The sequence below is a fragment of the Schistocerca cancellata genome, chromosome 1, assembly GCF_023864275.1.
Source record: "Schistocerca cancellata isolate TAMUIC-IGC-003103 chromosome 1, iqSchCanc2.1, whole genome shotgun sequence".
Classification (NCBI taxonomy): Eukaryota; Metazoa; Arthropoda; class Insecta; order Orthoptera; family Acrididae; genus Schistocerca; species Schistocerca cancellata.
In genome coordinates, this window is record NC_064626.1 from 547,845,845 (window position 1) to 547,860,679 (window position 14,835).

At 39.3% G+C, this 14,835-nt stretch overlaps 1 protein-coding gene across 1 annotated transcript in view; it reads left to right on the forward strand.

The window, feature by feature from the left end:
• Window positions 1-2: 2 nt before the first annotated feature.
• LOC126180074 (nurim homolog) overlaps window positions 3-14,835 on the forward strand; it is a 64,624-nt gene continuing 49,791 nt past the window's right edge. The window contains exons 1-2 of the mRNA XM_049924664.1: window positions 3-293; window positions 7,496-7,677. Of these exons, the coding sequence (XP_049780621.1) occupies window positions 122-293; window positions 7,496-7,677 (354 nt within the window). The 5' untranslated portion in view covers window positions 3-121. The remainder of the gene's footprint in view (window positions 294-7,495; window positions 7,678-14,835) is intronic.

The window sequence follows — 14,835 nt, forward strand, 5'->3', positions numbered from 1 at the left end:
CACTGTAATTTGTCTAAAAATTTTGCGAAGTGTATCTACTTTACTGTACCACTCATTGGCATGTTTATTTTGGTTATAGCAGGGTAGCTTGGGCGTGTAGACCTCCTGGGAAGCGAAATTCATGCCCGTTAAATATCACAGTCAGAGTGCTCTTTATCCCAGAAAAATGAAACTGAAGGACGTTTTTCATGTCAGTTTCTCCTTAGTTAGTTTCTTATTTAGTGCAGTAACATTCATCCAGCTGATATTTTTCTTGTCCCACTTACCGAAGGATGAAGAGAGTCATTTAAAAGGTACTATAGTGTTTTAGAATTTCGAATTTTTCGTTCTGTTTAAAACCGGTCGATGGTGGATCATTTGCGTAAGAGTTATTAGTAAAACTGAAGTTTTGTAAATAATGTAAAATTGTTGTTAATGGCATTGATCAGAAATCGCAGAAGTTTTACAGCTACTACGGAAAATTCAATTTCTAGCATATATATGGAACTCATCACCTACTTCATCTATATGTAAACTAATGTCTTGATTCTGTTACTCAGCGTTGTGTCGTAGTGTTTTCTATCAGTATTTTGCATTATTGTTCTCTCTGTTTACTGATCTCAGCACTGTTATTTGCGTGCGTCATCATTTAAATTGCCACTTCTCGTTTTTTTTTTCCCTTGAGGTTTCATTTACAGTTACCCTCTTCTCTTTCTACCCCTCCTATCTCTTTTCCTTAATATTGTTCAGTTTGCTTTTTTTGTTTCAGTTAAATATTGTTATTATTATTAATTTAAGTTCACATCTTTTACATATCAACAATCACACATCCTTGTTTGGATCACCCTGAAATTTTATTCTTTGCAGTGAGTCCTATGTTACTTGTTAATCATCTCTTGGTTTCTTAAAACTAACATTTGCCTTACAAAGGGAGACTCTGGTAGAATCTCAAGCTACATCTCCATAATCCCAGTACTGGGTAAGGTGATTTGAATCCTCTTTTTTGACACAGCATAAGTTATGGAAGACCAAGTCCATGGAAATGAAGTCCTGGAGTTGTTAAGCTTATGAGTTCTTCATTGACTGTAAATTAACTTACAAAGAGCACATTGTAGATGTGGCATCAAGTTTTCGTGGAGCCCTCTACCTCTTGAGGAAACTAAAAAGCATAATAAGAGGTAATGGTGTGGTAAAAGTCTACTACAAATTATTTCATGGCAGTGTCAGCTGCTACTGAGAGACTACTATGCAGACAGCAGAAACATGCTATTATTACAGAAAAAAGCAATAACAATCATTACTTCTATGGGGAAAACTGATCACTGTAAAGTTGTATTTACTAAATCTTAGGTGTCGATTGTTTTCAGCCAATATATGTTCCTCTGTCTACCTATTCAAAAAGTGTTGCATGCAGTGCACTTGCCTGTGAGATGGGGAGTTGAGCCAAACCATGATTGAATCTGTGCATCAGATTAATGACTGTGTCTGGTCCACCTGAGTGTGGTTTTTGGGTGGTTTTAGATGCTCATGTAGGCAAAAGCTGGGGTGGTTCTCAATTTCTGCTCAGAAAAAGCAGTTAATCGTACAGAACAATGTTTACACAATTCACAGACAGGTGGTGCATATGACTTCCTTAAGCAACTGACAACTGTGGTGACAGGAAGGGTCCCAGTAGCAAAGTTAGAGTAAATTTGCCAAACCTATAGTACAGCTGCTCCCTACTAGATGGGATTAACACTAAGAAGTAGGAGTGTGCTCATTTGCCTCATTCATGTGAATTTCAACTAGTAAGAGAGAGAAAGCTCACAATGCTAAGTATAAATACAATGTAGATGGGTCAAGATGTTGATCTATGAAGACACAAGATGGATTTCTACAGGTGACACTGACAATGTTCAGTGTACTATAAAGCAGTGCTCAGTCTCTGGCAATGGAATTTTTTAAACAATGGTTTTGTGTAAGCTAAGAAGAGAATTCATTTCATGCTGTGGATTTTTCCCCCTGGTGACAGAACAGTGACTCTCAGACTTGCCATTCAGTGCTAGAATACTAACAGCAACACTTTTATTGTATTCTGAATATTATTATAGTAGGCCTATGCATTTTATTGTTGTATGATCTTGTAGTTTAATATAGTCCTGATGTTATCCAGCCTGGTCTGACTGGTCAATAAAGTAGAACTAGAAATGGACATAATAATAAATGATTTGTGACAACTTTTCCATCTTTTCACAGTTCATAAAAGTACATTTTCTTTTGCCAGTTCCTGTCTATATCCTGAAGTTTAAATAATAATTGTGGACACTATAAACATAATTGCATTATTAAATGTGCATGCCTAAAACTTAGTGTCCTTCCCAACCCTCTAGTATTTTCTTTTCCAGTCAGTCTTTTGATCGATTTGATATGGCCCACCACAACTTCCTCTCATGTGCCAACCTCTTTATCTCAGAATGACATTTACAACTAGCATTTTTAATTATTTTCTGAATGTACTCCAGTTTACTATTTCAGTTCCGTGTAGTACTGTGGATGTTATTCCCTGAAGTTCCATTTTCTAGTCAGTGTGTTCCACATATTTCTTTCCTCACCTGTTCTGTGTAGAACCCTCCCATTTTTATCTTGCACTTAATGTACAGCATCCATCTGTAACATCTCATCCCAAACACACTCTTTTCGTTTCTTGTTTTTCCAGAGTTCATGAATCATTCCCATATAAAGCTGTACACCTTATATATAGTCTCAGAATTTTGATCCTCAAATTAAGGTGTATATTTGATACTAGTAGACTTGTTTTGGAAAGGAAAACCCTATTTACCTGTACTAGTGTTTCTCTTATATCCCCCTTGCTTTATCTGACATTCATTATTTTACTTCCATGCTAGACAAAGTCCTTCATTTCATTCCCAAATCTGATGTTAGGTTTATTGCTAATCTCATTTCTAAGATGCCTTATCACATTTGTGTTTCTTTGGTTTGCTGTGAATCCGTATTCTGTTCTCATTAGACTGTTCATTCCATCTAACATGTGCTTTGTTCTCAATTTCATTGAAGATAACCATGTCATCAGCACATGTTGTCATTGATACCTTTTCATCTTGAATTTTAATCCCACTGCTAAACCTTTCTTTTATTTCCATCATGGCATGTTCAGTGTACAGATGACACAGTAGGAGAGAAAGACTGCGTCCCTACCTTGCATTCTTTTTAATCTGAGCACTTCTTTTTTTGTCTTCCAAAGATTTTCATGCGTTTTAAACCTGTTGTTATGAGAATTCAAACCTCTTGCACCCTTTTGTAGTATCAAACACTTTTTCTAGGTCGACAAACCCTATGACACTGTTTTTTCTTCTTTTTTAAGCCTATCCTTCATTATCAAGGACTCTTAATGATGATTCCATAGCATTTAATTTTATCAAAAGTTATTTTGGCACTGCTATAAGCTGAATCTGTCCTTTTGACAACCATTTCCTTTTTTTATACATGAAAAGTATTCATAGTTGCGAATATGGACAACCATCAGCTGTATAACGGAATGATGACAATGAAAATTTGTTCCGAACCGGGACTGAGACACTGATTTCCGTTTATTGTGAGCAGTACCCTTACTATTTTGGCAAGGGGCTTTTTACTGTATGAGTACCAAATTTTGTAGTATTAATGCCCAGTGTATGGGGTGCCTGATTTCTATGCATCACAGTGCTACCGCCCAGTCCAAATATGGCCACCAGGTGCCATGACCAGTCATCATGGTACATAGTCTCACACACCTGACTAGTCACAGTACACTTGTTGACTTGTCAACATGAGCTTGGACAAAAGGAGCAGAGCATGACTGGTGAAGATCTATTATCAAAACAACAGTAATGCTGCAGCTGCACTTCAGAGAATATCCCTGGCTGAAAGGATTACAGAAGGGTCCTCTTTCTCCACCTGCTGTTCGGAGTATGATGAAGAAGTTCGAATCAACTGGACAACTGGGGGTCGCTCCAGGAAGAGGTTGATGAATGGTTGCACTACAGGTGGTTGATGAAAAGTTGCTATGGCAGATAATGTTGCTTGCAGTTTGCGATCGTCAGGCAGTGCGCATTCTGTGTCACAACAGTTGAATATCCTGTGGTCCACTGTATGGAAGGTGCTTTAAATCATTCTCAAATGGTCTCCCTACAATGTTAATATCATACAGCAGCTTGCACCACAGGATGCACAACAATGTGTTGACTTCACCCTCCACTTTGTCGCAAGGATTGAAGTTGATAAAGGCTGGTCCTGGACCATCCTATGGACAGATGAAACTAATTTTTCTATGACGGTTGAGATGAACACATGGAATTGCCGAGTGCCGGATCTACACCTCCAGTCACTGTGCATAAAGTTCCTCTGTATGGTGAACGTGTCACCATATGGTGTGGCTTCACAGCTACATTCATTATTGGCCCATTCTTTTTTTAACAGATTGGCACTCAAGGACCAAAGATGTGCTATGTGACCAGCCAGCGTTACTGCAATATGCTTTTCCAGCATGTCGTACTCACCCTACAGGAGAGGCACAATGAACTCAATTTTCATGCAAGATGCGGCCCCACCACACATTGCTTAAGAAGTTTACCTGTTTCTCCAAACACATTTGGAAACTATTGAATTATCAGCTGATCATTTCCAAATGCTTGGCCAGCTTGATCATCTGATCTCACTCCCTGTGATTTCTGTTTGTGGGGCTACCTGAAGGATAGTGTTTACCAGGGGAACATTCACACACGTGCTGGTCTGAAGCAAAGTATGTCAAGAGAGAAAGTCAGCGTACCTATGGACATGCTGAATTCTGCTGTGCAGAATGCAACCCTGCACTTTCAGATTCTTCTGGACACTGATGGGCACCATATTAAGCCCCTTTTGCAGCAGTAATTGTACTAGTATGTAATGGTATGATGTACCACAACAGCACATTAACAGTGTTTCAGTTAAACTGATTCTGCATTATTTCTCTTCCCCTTGTCCTTGGCATTAATGCTGCCAAGTTTGGTACTTGAATGGTAATTAGTTTCCGTGTTATAACATGTTAAATAGGGAAAGGCATGTCCGAAGGACTTTATGTTATAATTTGTAATGACAAAGGTACTGCAAAATTGTATTTCCTTTTAGCATTATTCACATTTTTCCTGTGTTCATTTTGCTTTGGCTCTCTTGTAGTCCCTGTTGATCTCACTCCTAACTGACTTATATTACTGTGTTCCTGTCTTTTCGTGAAAATTTTTATATTTCTTTCTTTCACGAGTCAGTTGCAGTATTTATTCTGTTAGCCATGATTTCTTCACACCTACCTTTCTTGCAACTACAGTTATCTGTAGTGTTCTGATATGCCCTATGATTATAAGATTTTCATCTTCCCTAATGTATTGAGCTACCCATTCAGTGCCCCTCCCTCCCTCCCTCCCTCCCTCCCTCCCTCCCTCCCTCCCTCCCTCCCTCCCTCCCTCCCTCCCTCCCTCCCTCCCTCCCTCCCTCCCTCCCTCCCTCCACTTTTGCTTATAAAGTTTACATGTATACTGTTGTTGGTGTTAGTACACTGTTGATTCTAACAGGAACCAGAAACTAGGCTTAAGAAATTTTCATAGAATTTGTTGGCCTAGAAAAACTCTTCAATAAGGTAGAATGATGCAAGAATGAGAACTGACTCATTGCCCTATCTTCCTATTCATTACAAATCCTACTCCCCTAACACCATTATCATTTGCTATTGATATTACCCTATATTCATCGGCCCAAAAGTTCTTATCTTTTTTCCATTTCACTTCACTCACTCTTACTACATCTAGAATGACCCTTTGCATTTTCCTTTTCAGATTTTCTAGCTTCCCTGTCACATTCATATTTCTGACATTACACGCACTAATTCTTGAATGTTACACTTCCATTTGTTCTTCAATTTTACTGTTAGTCTACCCCCCCCCCCCCCCCTTTTCCCATCTGGAGACCCTAATTAGTGGTTGATCCAGATTTTGCCAATGGAGAGATCACCATGATGCTTTTTCAGTTATAGGCCACACTTCCTATGGATACACATAATCTGTCCTTAATTCAGTGGTTTCCGTTTCCTTCTGTATCTTCATGCTGTTGATCACTGCTGATTATTCTGACTATAGGGGCAGTTTCTCACTTAAGGGCATAAGGATGCCTTGAACTTCTCTCTGCTTGTCAATCATTTTGACAAGGCCAGTGGCAGAATGAGGGTGAGTCTGTACACCAGAAATATTTAGCTGCCATTGCTGATAATTTTTATTCAAAACCTAAGCAATGGGACCGATGACCATCGCAGTCTGGTCCCTTTAACTCCACACAACCTAAGCAATGACTGGGATTAAATCTGGGACCTAGGACATTTGATCAGTAATCAAAGATGCTATCCCAAGAACACAGTGACAAGCTTCTTATAGACAGAGAATTCCAACACATGGGTCATGGCCTTGAATCATCCACACCCATATTTCAGAACAGCGCTCATGATAGTGACATTCTCCATAGAAACAGTCACAGGCTGGTTAATGTTGAACAGAGAAATGCAGTGAGATGACCATGGCAGAAAGCTGGAAGGTGACAAAGGATGTAGGTGTAAATACTGTCAACATTCCAGAACCAAACATGAGAAATAAAAGACTACCAAACACTCTGCTGGGTACACAAGTGGTTATTTCCTGTGCAACTCCCATGGCTGCTGTCATTGTTATGAGGTATACTATGATGTCAATGATAAACCAGTTGAATGATGAACTCTCAGCCCCAAGTACATGTTTTTATCCCTCATATAACTTGGCATCAAACTTTAAATGGTTTTGCAACCACTTAATAGGTGCTGACTCTATTGCAAAATCAGATAAAGTTTGGGCATGAATACATGTAAATACAGAATTTTCTCTCGTGCATATAATAAAACAGCCAGAATAATCATTTCTTGGCACATGCTGGGAAATAGCCCAACTAGTGATCGCAAAATGAGACAGGAGACACTGACATCTTAAGAAAAGGTGAAGTCAAGGACCTCACAATACATAAGACTTTGCAACCAATATGCCTACAAATTATCTTTGGTAAAGCAGAAGAAAGAGTTCTCTCTGACCAACTCGTAGGCAACTGAGTGGGTTTTCGAAAGGGAAGCCAAAAGATGATACAATTAACAAAGCAGTAAGTCTCTTATCAGCATCAAAGGAGGGTTGAGGTTATGGGAGCCCTTACTGGGCATAATGATACATATTTAACAATCCCTCATAGTTATTGCTCTCTGTGAGACCAAAAAATATGAAAATTCTAAATTTTTTGTAGAATACAAATCAAAGTAGTGAAAATGCTCATAATATGAAGGCATTATTATTACTATTATCATTATTACTACTATTGTTATTATTCTTCTTCTTATTATTATTATTAAGTAACAATTATTAATGCATAGGATTTCATTTTCATAATACTTTATACCTAGCAAATTAATTCCTATTTTAAACAAGCATTTTTTCTCTTGCAGATGACATACGTGGTTTTGAGGATGCCATATGGCCTTTGCTGGTTGATTTAGCATTACTTTATTTGTTTGTTCTGCAACATTCTGTAATGGCAGAACCATATGTAAAAGATTTTTTTGTCTCTCATGGTGCTTCAGTGATCCAGCGAAGCATTTATGTTCTTCTGTCATCTGTGGCTCTGCAGGTAAGTTTTAGCATAGTATTTCGTGTAAAAAGGAGTTTGAGTGGTTTGGTCATGTAATCTATGTCATTTGACATTCTGACTTAGACAGTGTTCTTAAATCTGTAATGAAAGGTTTACCCAGAATGATACTACAATCAAATAAAGCTAGAAGAAAGTGATACATACAGGTACAGAAAATCTCATAAACCAAAGCTTCAACAACCAGAAACTTTATGTTGTATAAAATTGTAAAGGATTGGACAAAATTAAATCATTAAAAACTTTAAATTTGAAAGTCATTCAGTACTGCAGATTGAGAAAAAGTCAGCAGGTCATGATAAAAAGGAAATCATCTATGGCATGCTAGCAACAGACTGCAGTTGCTGCTGTTTTGTGTTGAATCCATTCTTATCAGTCCTGACTCTTCGTATTGGAACTATACATTATTTCCTCTTATGATATCTTGCTTTTAAATACCAATAACATTTTATCTGATGTAAATGAAAAGTATCCCAATAACAAAATGAAAATTAGAGGTACAATACAACACATGAAAGACCATAACTAGAACAAGAAACAGGACTCATGGAAAAATAAAATACTAACCGTGTTCAGTCTCAAGTCATTGGGACTTGGGATTCATATTTCAAGAGCAAAAGAATAAGCAAGGAGACGTGTAATAGTGCAGAACAGATGTGCAAGCAGCAGAAAGAAAAGGAACTATAGATGTGGTTGTAGCAGTTTGCTGTAAGAGTTGTTCATAACAGAAAAAATTTCGTCAATAGTTTAAAACCTAAAGTACTAGTAATGACTTGTAGGCAGCCCATGAATCAAAGGTTAGATCCAGTAAAGTATAAGTAGCAGAAGGGATAGAAAATAAATAAATAAAAATGTACTATTAGAGATGATAAAAATAGTTCTTTTACAATACACCTAGTGCAAATTAAATTTTGCAGTATTGAAGTGAAATATTTTGTGGACCACCAAATTATAAAATAGTTTTTCATTTGGTGACTATAGTGCAAGATCTTTGATTTTTTGCTATTTTTGTATTACTCAAAAATTGCAGGTCCCCAGCGTCATCATGCAGTAGAGATATTTTTGTATTTTGAAGGTTAAAGAAGGAGAAAGACACTTCCTTTTGAAAAAAACTGCAGTTATAAACTCTGTTTTATGTAGAAAATTTATTTACCTACATTTGTTATATTTCCTCCATTGTACAACTGCCAATTGATGCTCATAAATTCTAACATTGAATCCTTTCATATATCACAAAATCTGTAACCCAACCCCTCGCATTAGGGAACCAAAATAGGTAATATGATAAACCTGTTATTCTACGTTGCTATTGTTTTGTGTCCTACCACTGCTACCCTTAGCAGCCTAACACTAACTATACTTGGAATAGCACTGTAATAGTCATTACATTGTGAATTTCATGTTGTGGTGTCAGTCTTTTTGTTTGAAAATGAGTGGTGAAGTAGTTACAGGACCCAAATGGTTGATACATGTGACTCTGCAGAAGAGGGCTCTGCTCCACATAGAGAAGACATTGTGTTACTTCTACATTTGTAGGTGCTTGGTTCAAAACACTATCAAATGTAGTACCACTACTGTGTTTGGAAGATGGATCATTTACCTTCTACATTGCTCCTTTCTCCAGAGCTGTCCCTGTGGTGTGCAGTTTGCACCCTCCATTCCCTTCCCTTATCAACAAAAGTATTACAAATAGTTTCCTGAAACAAAGTGCTCACTAAAAGCCTACAAACTACTCATTGGTAATACTTAAATACTTTAGGGTTATAGGAGACCGCTCACTGAAAAGCAGCAGCATTTAGTTGCCGACAGGCACACAAAAAAAGAAACACACACACACACACACACACACACACACACACACACACACACACACACACACAAATGTATGACCCTATGTGGTGTCAGCTAGACTGGCAGTGCCAATGCTATTTTGCAGTGGGTGGACTGGTTGTGGTAGGCGTAGTTTCAGGTGGATTGATTAGAGGGAAAGGGAAGCGGGAGGCAGGGAGAGGGACAGGGTGTGAGTGGCTCACAGCTTGGAGGAAAGTGGCTGGTTGCTGGCTAGGAATGTTGAATGCAGGGGAGCAGGTATGTAGGCTGAAACAATTGTATCAGCTGATGGGAAGAGGCACACTGTGAAGGCGACATGGGAACATGAATGGGGGGGGGGGGGGGTGGCAGGATGGAAGAAGGGTAAACTGTTGGGTGGATTACCTGAGATTGAGGCCAGGATGATTACAGGAGCAGAGGATGTGTTGTAAGAATAACTACTATCTGCATAGTTAGGAGAGATTGGTAGCAGAGGAAAGGATTCAGAAGACTCAGGTTTGAAGCAGCCATTGAAATTTAGCCTTTTCTGTTCAGTTGCGTGTTGTGCCACCATGTGGTCAGCTTTGTTCTTGACAACATTTTGGTGGTGGCCATTCACCATGGTGGACAGGTGGTCAGTAGTGACACCAACATAAAACACTGCTTTCACAAGTGTCCCAGCCTCTGATGGATTAGGATAAGCCTGTGACAGGACTGGAGTAGGAAGTGCTGGGTGAGTGTTGGGCAGGGCTTACACTTTGGTCTGCCACATGGGTAGGATCCCTGTGACAAGGGAGTAGGAGTGGCATACAGATGGATTAGTATGTCATGTAGGTTGGGTGGGTGACATAACACCACTTTAGGAGGGGTAGGAATGATCTTGAGTGGGATACCCTCATTTCAGGGCAAGATGAAAAGTAATCAAAGCCATGGTTAAGTTGTTCCAGTGCAGGGTGATATTGGGTGATTTTTTTTTTTTTTTTTGGGGGGGGTTGATGCTCATTCGTTGCTGTTTTTTTTTTGGGGGGGGGGAGGGTGAGGATGAGGCATGGATAATATGTTTGTGGATGAGGTTCAAGGGTATTACCTGTTTGTGAAGGCCTCCAGGACACTGTACAAGGGAGTTCTTGTCCCTACAGACACATCATCCACAGTTGGCTGGGCTGTACAGTCCGAGGGACTTGCTGTGGAAGGGATGGCTGCTGTCAAAATGCAAGTACTATTGGTGCTTAGTGGGTTTAACGTGGACAGAGGTGTGGATGGAGCCATCAGAGAGTTGGAGATCAACGTCCAGGCAGGTCGGGGCATTGGGTAGAGGAGGACCAGGTAAAATGAATGGTAGAAAAGGTTTTGGCGTTGTGAAGGAATGTGGATAGTGTGTCTTAGCTCTCAGTCCTGATCCTGAAAATATCATCAGTGAACCTGAACCAGACTAGGGGTTGGGAGTTTTGGGAGGATAGGAAGGTTTCCTCTAGGTGGCCCCATAAACAGGTTGGCTTGGAGGGTGCCACAACTTGTTTGTAAACCTTCCCTTCAAAGTAAAGCTAATTGTGAGTCAGGATATTGCTGGTAAGCTGTATAAGGAAAGAAGTGTTGGGTTTGGATGTGGACATATGTTGGCATCAACAGCAGTGAGTAGGGGTCTAGGAGGTAAAGGGGTGGGGATGGTTGAAAGTCAGTGAAGGAAGTGGTTAGTACCTTTGATGAGGGATGATAGGTTTAAGGCATTTGGTTGGAGTTGATGGTCCTGAAGAGCAGAAATTCTTTCAGTGGGAGCACAGTAGCCAGCTATATTGGGCCATCCAAGATTGTTGGGTTTGTGGATTTTGGAGAGCTGGTAAAAGGTGGGTGTGCAGGGTGTTGTTGGGGTGAGCAATGGTTTGTGGGAAAGAAGCTGGCAACTGGTAGTGTCCCAACAGATTCAGATCAGGTGAGACTGGTTTGGTGGCAAAGACAATGTGAATTCACTGTCATGCTCTTAAAATCTCTGTACTGTGATTCTGACAGACATTTATCCTGCTGGAAGACGCTATCACTGACAGGAGACACACAAGGTAAGAAGAGATGCGGGTGGTCCACAGTAATGTTCACTTAGTCCACAGTTACCATGATGTTGTTGATTACTTCCACGGGTCCTACAGAAGCCCAGGCGAGTGTCACCCACTGCTTCCACTGCCCTGCTTTCATGGTGTGATATATGTTTTTGAGCAGACAATTACTTGGATGAAAGCATGTCCTGGTGCAACCATCAGCCTGGTTTAGTAAGAAATTTGACTGTCTGACCAGGTGACACATTTCCTCTCATCCACAGTCAATTGTCAGTGATCTAGAGCTTATTGGAATCATAACTTACATTGTTGGATTAACATGGGAACACACAGGGGTCATCTGCTGTAAAGCCCCATGTTGAACAGTGTGCACTGAACCTTGTGCTTATTCCCGCTTGAGCAAGGTACTCTCTCTTTCTGTAGATGCTCATAACAGTAACACACAAACAGCCGACAAAGTTCATCGTTTCAGAGATGTATGTTCTGAGGCAATCAGCACTATGTCAAAGTCACTTCTACATCTAAATTTACATCTCTGTACATACTTCACAAGTCACTGTATAGTGTGTGGCGGAGAGTACCTTGAACCACTACTAGTCATTACTCTGTCCGCAACTTGTGGAATAGTGGTTAGTATTGTTGCCTCTGGATCACGGAGTCCCAGGTTTGATTCCTGTCTGGGTCAGGTATTTTCTCTGCCTGGGGACTGGATGTTTGTGTTGCCCTGATTATTCAATCATCATTCAGGAATACGGCATGACTGGACCATTAAAAGATTGGGAATTTGTAAGGGTACTGCTAACCATGCCATTGAGAGCTCCACAAACCAAAATAATCACCATCATTGTCATTTCCTTTCCTGTTCCACTTGCAAATAGAGTGCATGAAAAATTACTTTCTGTATGTCTCTGTATGAACCCTAATTTTCATTGGTGACAGTAGAATTGTTCTGCAGTCATCTCTAAAATATTCTCAGTAGTGTTCCATGAAAAGAATTTTCTGTACATGGATCATGAAGCACCTCCATAATATTCACATTCTGATCAAACCTACGAGTAACAAATCTAACAGCTGGCTGCAGAATTGCTTTGATGTCTTCCTTTGATCCAACTGGTGGTGATCCCAAACACGAGCAGTGCTCAAGAATGGGCCCCACTAGTGCTCCATATTGGTCTCCTTTATGGATGAACCACACTTTCCTAAACTTCTTCCAATGAACTGAAATCATCTGTTCGCCTTCCATAACTCAGTCCTTACAAGCTCATGCCATTTCATATCACTTTACAACATTGTCCCTGGATGTTTAATTGAAATCTGCATTACATACATTTTTCTACATTGAGGCCAAGCTATCATTCTTTACAACAACCAGAAATTCAGCCTAAGTCATTTTGTATCCTTTTACAATCTCTCAACAACAACACCTTCCCATATGCCACAGCATTATCAGCAAACAGTCACAGATTACTGCTCGCCCTGTCTGTAAGAGCATTTATGTACATAGAGAATAAGAGTGGTCCTATCACACTTCCCTGAGGCACACCTGATGATATCCTTGTCTCTCATGAACATCCACTGTCGGGGAGGACAATGTACTGGATCTGTTACTTAAGAATTCTTCAAGCCACTCACTTGTATGGGAACCTGTTCTGTATGTCCATACCTTCGTTAACAGTTGGAAGTTGGACACCTTGTCAAATGTTGTTCCCATCTAAAATGAGAATATCAGTGTGTAATTTTATTCATTATTATGCAATCTTATTTCTTCAGTTCAGCTTGTGTATTTCCTCATTTTTTTCTCCTCTCTAGCACTTCCTTTAATTACTCTCTGTAACCCATAACTCAGTTTCTCCATTGCTTCAGAATCAGCTTCCAACTTCTCCAACATACCCTGTTCATTATACTTTCTATCACATTAAATCCAAGATGAGAACAAAATTCTTCATTACTCTGATGTTTGTATATCACTTCACTTTTTAAGTTATTTAAATTATCCCATACTTTCACTCACAGTAGCTTTAAATTTTCGTTCATCTTGTGTTGTAATTTATTATTTGAATTTCAAATTTTGTGTTTTAAATCTTTGCAAATCCATCTTAATTCAGTCTGCAACAGATCAAAGTGGTGACGCAGTCTCTCATATTGCAATTCTTCTCTTTGTGTGTTGAACCTACTCGTTGTGAGATTTCTTTGCAATCCGCCGTAACTTCTTCATACGTTCTGTCATTTGCTCAGAAAGCAGCTTAAATATCTACATACTTCCAAGTTTCAGAGATACAGATTTTTTTTCACTTATCACACATAAACAACTATAAAGTAGTTCTACACCTGGATAAGAATAACAAAGTGACTGATAGCTTGTTGTTTGCAGAACAGCTACCATAGCAACAACCCGTCTGTTCACTATTCTCATAATACTCTGCTGCCATAGGTGCCAATTGCCACACACTGTTGTAGACACCAGTTGCGGCCAGTAACGCGGCAATTTTGATAATTTTCCTCATTTCATTGTGCAGTGTGTTTGTTTTAGATGGAAAAATGTCCCAAAGCAGTTACAAAAATACGCAGAAAAGTAATGACTGTTACCACCCTGCTAATAAAAACTCAGCAGTGCACACACATAGCGTGTGAGTGCATGAGGAACATAAATGTCCAGCTGTTGCTGCCACCATGTTGTGTGTGCATACAGATGGGAACTAACATCATCATCCTCATGCTTGCCTGTCAAGCACAAGCAATATAAACTTTTTTCATAAGTATTTCATATTAGCTGTTATTTAAAAGTACACAATTAACAACCCACAAAATGAGAATTACTTACTGTGTGAATTTCATGCCTTATTTAGTTGTAGAGCAATGTTTTCCTTGGCCTTTAGGGTATAAAGTTTGTTAAAATTGCTATTAATGAGAAATTCTTGTCATTAGTGACAAATACAACTACAAAATAGGCTTGTGGATGCTTTAAAAATTTCAAAACATCATCCTACACGAGAATTCAACAGCAGTTATAAATTGATGTGCTGTCTGTGTCACCTGAAATCCAAATAAAAGACTGTCAAAGTTGAGTTCTTCTGCTGCAGATTTAAATCACCAAATCTGAGTGCAGTTGTTAATTGTAACAAAGTTGAATTTCACATAATGAGTTCAGAAGTCAGCAATGAGCAGTGCTGTTGAAAAGGAAGACAGACTACCATTCAGTGAAAGAATACTCGTCATGCCATTACGGAAGGCGACTGTCACTATTTTCTTGTTTATTATGATTTTGGACACTTTTCCACTCCTA